Consider the following 8489-nt stretch of genomic DNA (forward strand, 5'->3'; position numbering starts at 1 on the left):
TTTGGGGGGAGGATACATGCTTTAAGACATTATATACATATATATATATATATATATATATATATATATATATATATATAGCCACATGGGTTGCTTTAAATATTCATCTTGAGCATTATTAGCATTTAGCAGTGACACAAAGCTTTTCCTGAATAACACACAAAGCACAACTTGACTGGTCATGGAGCTCAGTGTAAATGTAAAAACAATATAACAAGTTATTCTTAATGTGAGAGGGCCCATGTGTGCGCTCATGTGTTTCTACACTTCTATTTGTTCTACTACCGTGAGATATGTGCAACACATAGTATAAACCTTCTGTCCACTGACCTGTTGTAATACCTGTACTGGCCTGAAGGGGCGCTAATGTGCTAACAGGTCCTCAGACTACTGGAAAAACAAGGGAAGAAGTGTTAGGCTATCTTAGCTAGCTTCTCTGCTAAGTCCTTTGCTGCGGTCATTTTTGTTGCCTACTGTATTACTTACTTTATTGCGGTGAGACCACAAGACAACAAGTTTGCCGTTATTTCTGAAACTCATCCCCCGATAGTATTTGCTTGTTTTGTTGCTTCTGTTTTCGTCAGTCATCTCGCTTCCTGATCCTCGTTCCCAGCAAGACTAGTCCATGTTGCAGTGATTGTACTTCCCAAAGTGTCCACTAGAGTGTGCTGTTTCACTGCGAGTCCAACACCCATCAATCATGTTGTCTATTGGTTTGTTGATTTATTGTATTTTGGTGATGTTGTCAGAAGAATTACTCTACTAGTAAAAAAAAAAGTGTGTGCATGTTTTGTGCAGTTGAATAAAACAAAAAGTGCAGACCCTTTTTTTTACTGTTGTCACTTCTCATTTCATCCCTTATCTTAGCTGACATTTCTTGTGACATTTAATCGCTAAGCTGTAGCGTCAAGCCAACAGCGGCTAAGTCCCAACAAGCACATTGGCTATAAATGGCAGCAGAGGTCAACAATTGTGTTAAAGGTCGTTAGAAAGGCGGATGGATGGATGTGATAAGACAGTGAGGATTTATTGATGTATAGTGAAGTACTCCAAAGGAATTTTTTTTTTCCAGCTGCAGGATCAATGGCGGGATTGGGATGCTGCAGCGAGCAATGACATGATGGTCAGTGTAATGATCACAGGCGGTGTTTGTGTTGGCGGAAGCTTCCATTGTTGTCCCGGCATTGAATCAGTGTTCTGTGCTGGATAAGCCACTCCTAGTATCATCACTCAAAACACTTGTCTCAGTAGTGGCCTTTTTTTTTGTTGCTCCATTGAAGTTCATTTGTTCTTTGCATGCAGTTCCTGATTTGCGACGCTAGAGGTCAGTGCAGCAGCTTGGCTCTGAGGGTTGTAGTTGTTGTAGTTGTAATTTAGTGACCGTTTAGCACCCAATTAACCAGCCCAGTCCATGGCCCATGGCATCAGTTGACAAATATTTAACTAAAAATATATATGATTATAATTTATTTTATTATATTTATTATTATATATTTATTCTATATTTTTAGATTATTTATGAAGAAAGTCAAAATATTAGAAAAATTACACACAAAAAAACAGCTGTACTTTTATGAAAAATACAGTCAAAATATGACAATAAAAACACAAGCTTTTTGGAAATGTGCTAGCTAGCTACCTGACATGCTGCCATTTTAAGGAAGTTGAGTAGTCACATGACTATCACATGACTTCACGTTTCCTGAAGTCACTTGGTTAAACTGTGGTACTGATAATAAATAAAAGTAGTTAATAAAATTGAAAAATATATTTTAATGATAATACTAAAATAATAATAAACCAAATTATAGTATACATAATAAAATAATTATACAAAAATGCGTTGAATCATGTGACACACATTTTATTTTGATGTTTTATTTGTATTTCAAAGCTTGTATAAAAATTGGGATCCCGAAGCTGAGTGTGAGGATTTAAGCAGCGTTCACCAGGCTTGGACCGTTTTTTCTGACACAAACTTTCCGTGGGGCGCCGTCTCTCCGGCAGGAAGCAAAGCCAGGTAGACGGGTGTCACAGCGCCCTCCTCTGGAGACTTGGGGGCTTTGGGTCCGGCCATGTCTGTGCGTACCCAGCCGGGACAGCAAGCGTTGATCAGGATCTGAAAAACAAGGTTTCATGTTCGAGTGCCGTGAAGAGTCTTCTACAGAGGTCATGTGGTCTCTACCTGATCATTTGGTCTCTCTTTGGCCACCCGCCTGGCGTGGATCAGGGACAGAACCTGAATTCAAAAAAAAAATTAAGTAGGCATGATAAGTTTGTCTAAGCGTGCGGACGATACATGCTTTAAGAGGGGACGATATGTGCTTTAAGAGATTACGATACATGCTTTAGGAGGGGACCATACGTGCTTTAATAGAGGATCATAGTATGTGCTTTAAGATTACGATATATGCTTTAGGAGGGGACAATATGTGCTTTAAGAGGGGACGAACTATGCTTTAAGAGGGGACGATCTGTGCTTTAAGATTACGATACATTCTTTGGGAGGGGACGATACGTGCTTTTAGAGGGGACGATATGTGCTTTAAGATTACGATAATGCTTTAGGAGGGGACGATACGTGCTTTAAGAGGGGACAATACGTGCATTAAGAGGGGACGATCTGTGCTTTAAGATTACAATACATGCTTTAGGAGGGGACAATATGTGCTTTAAGAGGGGATGAACTATGCTTTAAGATTACGATACGTGCTTTAGGAGGGGACAATACGTGCTTTAAGAGGGGACAATACGCGCTTTTAGAGGGGACGATCTGTGCTTTAAGATTACGATACATGCTTTAGGAGGGGACGATACGTGCTTTAAGAGGGGACGATATGTGCTTTAAGATTATGATACATGCTTTAGGAGGGGACGATACGTGCTTTAAGAGGGGACGATATGTGCTTTAAGATTATGATACATGCTTTAGGAGGGGACAATACGTGCTTTAAGAGGGGACGATATGTGCTTTAAGATTATGATACATGCTTTAGGAGGGGACGATATGTGCTTTCAGAGGGGACGATATGTGCTTTAAGATTACGATACATGCTTTAGGAGGGGACGATACGTGCTTTAAGAGGGGATGATACGTGCTTTAAGAGGGGACGATACGTGCTTTAAGATTACGATACATGCTTTAGGAGGGGACAATATGTGCTTTAAGAGGGGACGATCTGTGCTTTAAGATTACGATACATGCTTTAGGAGGGGACGATATGTGCTTTAAGAGGGGATGAACTATGCTTTAAGATTACGATACGTGCTTTAGGAGGGGACAATACGTGCTTTAAGAGGGGACAATACGTGCTTTTAGAGGGGACGATCTGTGCTTTAAGATTACGATACATGCTTTAGGAGGGGACGATACGTGCTTTAAGAGGGGACGATATGTGCTTTAAGATTATGATACATGCTTTAGGAGGGGACGATACATGCTTTAAGAGGGGACGATATGTGCTTTAAGATTATGATACATGCTTTAGGAGGGGACGATATGTGCTTTCAGAGGGGACGATATGTGCTTTAAGATTACGATACATGCTTTAGGAGGGGACGATACGTGCTTTAAGAGGGGATGATACGTGCTTTAAGAGGGGACGATACGTGCTTTAAGATTACGATACATGCTTTAGGAGGGGACGATATGTGCTTTAAGAGGGGACGATATGTGCTTTAAGATTACGATACATGCTTTAGGAGGGGACGATACATGCTTTAGGAGGGGACAATATGTGCTTTAGGAGGGGACAATACGCGCTTTAAGAGGGGACGATCTGTGCTGTAAGATTACGATACATGCTTTAAGAGGGGACGATATGTGCTTTAAGATTACGATACATGCTTTAGGAGGGGATGATACGTGCTTTAGGAGGGGACAATACGCGCTTTAAGAGGGGACGAACTATGCTTTAAGATTACGATACATGCTTTAGGAGGGGACAATACGTGCTTTAAGGGGGGACGATATCTGCTTTAAGAGATTACAATACATGCTTTGGGGGGGATGATACATGTTTTAGGAGATGAAGATACATGCTTTAGGAGGGGACGATACATGCTTTAGGAGGGGACAATATGTGCTTTAAGAGGGGAAGATATGTGCTTTAGAAGGGGACAATACATGCTTTAAGAGGGGATGATAGTATGTGCTTTAAGAGGGGAAGATATGTGCTTTAGAAGGGGACAATACGTGCTTTAAGAGGGGATGATAGTATGTGCTTTAAGATTACGATATATGCTTTAGGAGGGGACGATACGTGCTTTAAGAGGGGATGAACTATGCTTTAAGATTACGATACATGATTTAGGAGGAGACGATACATGCTTTAAGAGGGGATGAACTATGCTTTAAGATTACGATACATGCTTTAGGAGGGGACGATACATGCTTTAAGAGGGGACGATATGTGCTTTAAGAGGCATGACAAGCTTGTCTAAGCGTTGTCCACTGCATCTCACCGTGACGCCGATCTTGGACACGCCGTACGCCGTCTCGGGCCAGCCGTCCTCCTTGTGTTCTCCTTTCTTGGCGCGGTCCACAAAACGCCGCATGAGTCCCGCCAGCTCCTCCTCTGTGATGTCGTCGCTACGGAAACGCTCCTGCAGCTGCGGGCTGCACTTGTTCAAGCTCCATACGCTGACGAAGCTGGACACGTTGACCACGCGGCCTGAAACGCACCGAGGACACGGAAGAGCACTTTCAGGACACGCTAAAGACATGCTAAAGCTGAGACTTGAATGTTTGGACCTCCGGTCTTGACCAGAGGCAGGAAGTGGGTCAGCATGTCCTGAGTGGCGAAGAAGTTGGTCCTCAGCGTGACCTCCGCTTGGGTGCTGAACGGAGCCGTGTCCGCCACTAGACATGGAGGACAGGAAGGACACGCCATCATCCGCAATCCATTTTTCTGGAGTAACATTGTTGCACAGAGGTCGAGTGGTTAGCGCAGAGCTCACAGCTAGGAGACAGCTAGGGTTCAATCCCACCCTCGACCATCTCTGTGTGGAGTTTGCATGTTCTCCCCGTGCATGATTAAGTTTTCTCCGGGTACTCCGGTTTCCTCCCACATTCCAAAAACATGCTAGGTTAATTAGCCACTCCAAATTGTCCATAGGTATGAATGTGAGTGTGAATGGTTGTTTGTCTATATGTGCCCTGTGATTGGCTGGCCACCAGTCCAGGGTGTATCCCGCCTCTCGCCCGAAGACAGCTGTGATAGGCTCCAGCATCCCCCGCGACCCTCGTGAGGATAGGCGGTAGAAAATGAATGAATGAATGAGTTCTCCTCCTATTTTGTGTGGAAGTGGTAACTTTTTGGCTTCTTATTTTGTCTTTCCCCACCCTCGGCCATCTGTGTGTGGAGTTTGCATGTTCTCCCCGTGCATGCGTGGGATTTCTCCGGGTACTCCGGTTTCCTCCCACATTCTAAAAACATGCTAGGTTAATTAGCGACTCCAAATTGTCCATAGGTATGAATGTGAGTGTGAATGGTTGTTTGTCTATATGTGCCCTGGGATTGGCTGGCCACCAGTCCAGGGTGTACCCCGCCTCTCGCCCAAAGACAGCTGGGATAGGCTCCAGCACCCCCCATAATATTGCAACTTCTTGATATAATATGTCAATGATATAATATGATATGATATAATATCACATTTTTTGGGTCGTGAGAGTAAGAGGTCTCCCTTGCTTCCAGAACCCCCCCCCACTCCACCCCCCCATAAGGATTGTCACCACTAGACTGGAGTCCAGCAGGGGCGTACCTTTAAAAGCGATGCCGGCGTTGTTGACCAGCACATCCACGCCGCCGTACTTGTCTTTGAAGAAAGCGGCCGCCTTGGCGATGCTGCCGACATCGTTGATGTCTAGCTGATGGAAGTTGACCTTCAGTCCCTCGGAGGACAACAACGCCGCTGCGTCCTGACCCCGCCCCCTGCAGATGAAGGAAAGAATCCCAAAGTTTGGAGATCACATGCACGTGTGTGTGTGTGTGTGTGTGTGTGTGGGACCTACTCGTCTCTGGCCGTGAGGTAAACGTCGCCCTGGAACTCCTTACAGAGCGCCTGCACGATGGCCTTGCCAATGCCCTTGTTACCACCCGTTACCACGGCAACCCTGGTCACCATTGCTGCCGCCCCACCCCCCAGGGAAAGAATAGTGTACATTCAACTTTGAACAGAGATTTTGAGTCTGAGCCTAAGCAAACATGTTCAACGAGAATGACCTTTAACCCCAACGCAAACTCGGCATTAACACACTGGTTTAGCAAAAAAAACAGCTAAGTTCTAAGAGACAACATTCATTTAAAACTGTTAAACCTACAATTAAACATTTGATGACTTTACGTTTAAGTCAGCGTCATTTTCACATCTGGAACCTTTACCTTAGTTTAACATTACGCAACCAAAAGACGAGCAAACTTTCACTTTTTAAGCAGACATTTTAAAAATATGCAAATTAATTAACCATTAATCAGGTCATAAATGGCGAATTAAATTAGCTTTCTTACTGTAAATAGTAGTTTTGCAGACGTAGGAGAACAAACGGTGGACAACAACAACCAGGAAGTGAAGGTTGAATAACTGCGCGCAGCGTCGGCGCGCATACCCGGAAAAACATCTCCCCGCTCACAGCTGTCCAACACGAAAGTCCTTAAAGTGTAATAAAATGAACTTAAAAATGAAACAATTCGTTATGAACACCACTTGTGCTCCTTAGTCCTTAGTGATTTGCTAATTTTGTTTTTTATTCTTTACTTGATTGTCGCCGTGACGTCTTTAAAACCATCCAATGATGATCAATGTTTGGCAGAATGCCGCCCTCTCCTGGACAAGTTGTGAACGTCTTTGTCTCGTTTCATCTCTTAAACAAAACCTTCACGTTGCCAACCAATGGATAAAAATAAATAGTGAATAGGTAAGTGTAGAATTCCTACAAAGCACATTTGTATCATGAATATGAATTGTTGAACACAACTGAATTTAACGGGGTAGAATATGTGATCACAATTTCAATTCTGGCGGCGGAAGATCATTCAAAAGAGTTCTATTTTTATGTTAGGGTCTTCACCAGCGAGCAATCAATAATTCCTTTTGCCACAAGGGGGAGACAAGTGTAATGTTGTGTATTTGAAGGTGAGCGTTGGAATAAGAAGAGTGAGAGTAAATGCTCATTGTGTTGTGTGAACTGTACATTTATTATTATAACACCCCTATAGTCAACTTGACATTATTTTTGGGACCAGAACAGGCACCCCCCACGCCCCCCCCAAAAATTTTTTAATCAAAAATATATAGTTGGGAAAGGTGGTGTTTTCTGCCATTATTTAGTGATCTTGGGACACCACATCATGAATGGGAGGTTTCCCCCACCTCTCAGACAGAAAAAATACCAGAAACTTTACCTTAATTGTATTTGTTTATTTTTGGGACCGGAACAGGTACCCCCCACAAAAAAATTTATGGCATTATTTTGTCATCTTGGGGCACCACATCATGAATGGGAGGTTTCCCCCACCTCTCAGACAAAAAAAATACCACAGAAACTTTACCTTAATTGTTTGGAGTTTTTTTTGGACCGGAACAGGCACCACCCACCCCCCCAAAAAATTACAAAAATGTATAGTTTGGAAAGGCGGTGTTTTCTTCCATTATTTAGTCATCTTGGGACACCGAATCATGAATGTGAACAAAAAATACCACAGAAACTTTACCTTAATTGTATTTCTTTATTTTTGGGACCGGAACAGGCACCAACCACCGCCCCCCCAAAAAAATTACCAAAAATGTATAGTTTGGAAAAGCAGTGTTTTCTTTATTTTTGGCACCGGAACAGCCCCTCCCCCCCCCAAAAAAAAAAACAAAATTTATTTCCCCCACATCTCAGACAAAAAAAATACCACAAAAACTTTACCTTAATTGTATTTCTTTATTTTTGGGACCGGAACAGGCAAAAAAATTATTTAATATCATTATTATTTAATATTATAAAATGGCGGCCCAGAAAAAGTGTGAAGTACAGAAAGCGGAGTCAGCAGGACAGGACTTGCAGTACTATTTCCTGTTTTCTTCATCCTCCATGTCGGACTTGTGCCATCAAGACGAGCTTATGTCGTTAACGCTCTTTCTTCCAAGCATTTTCAGCATGCAGAGTGTGACAGGAAGTGCCTGTGTGGATTTCCTCTTGTCCTTATCGCCGCACAGGAAGGAGGAGGAGGAGTAGGAGGAAGGAACACAGAACTAAGCTGAGGAGAAGAGACCTCCCGGATATCAGCTGATGAGGAGAAACTGATGTTGAAAGAAATGAAATCCTCGGTCAGTCGCTTCCGGCGCCCCCTGGAGGTGGCGGTGATAAACGCGGAATGGTGGCCAATCAGAAGCTTGAAGAATGGAAGCGTGCATCCTATAAAATGACTTATAGTCAATGAGGTGTATTTCTTTTCCAAACATGCTTCATCCTGCAGAGGAAGTGTGGGGGCGGGGCCTTCCCC

General features: G+C 43.1%; 1 protein-coding gene across 1 annotated transcript; it reads right to left on the minus strand.

Moving 5' to 3' along the window:
- Positions 1-1862: 1862 nt before the first annotated feature.
- cbr1 (carbonyl reductase 1) lies at positions 1863-6614 on the minus strand. The gene is made up of 7 exons (XM_058051976.2): positions 6510-6614; positions 6014-6128; positions 5764-5933; positions 4754-4861; positions 4465-4673; positions 2186-2239; positions 1863-2119 (listed from the first exon to the last, which is right to left on the minus strand). The coding sequence occupies exons 2-7, from the start codon at positions 6124-6126 to the stop codon at positions 1946-1948; spliced, it is 828 nt and encodes a 275-aa protein (XP_057907959.2). The 5' UTR covers positions 6127-6128; positions 6510-6614; the 3' UTR covers positions 1863-1945.
- Between the last annotated feature and the right edge of the window lie 1875 nt (positions 6615-8489).

This window comes from Doryrhamphus excisus, linkage group LG10 (genome assembly GCF_037039965.1).
Source record: "Doryrhamphus excisus strain RoL-2023G ecotype Guam linkage group LG10, RoL_Dexc_Guam_v1.1, whole genome shotgun sequence".
Lineage (NCBI taxonomy): Eukaryota > Metazoa > Chordata > Actinopteri > Syngnathiformes > Syngnathidae > Doryrhamphus > Doryrhamphus excisus.

Excerpts from the sequence above, each read along its gene's own strand:
- cbr1 (XM_058051976.2), bottom strand. The coding sequence starts at position 6,126 with ATGGTGACCAGGGTTGCCGTGGTAACGGGTGGTAACAAGGGCATTGGC. Across the intron at positions 5,934-6,013 it reads TACCTCACGGCCAGAGACGA|GGGGCGGGGTCAGGACGCAG; the intron begins GTAGGTCCCACA and ends CTTCATCTGCAG. Across the intron at positions 2,240-4,464 it reads TGTCCAAGATCGGCGTCACG|GTTCTGTCCCTGATCCACGC; the intron begins GTGAGATGCAGT and ends TTTTGAATTCAG.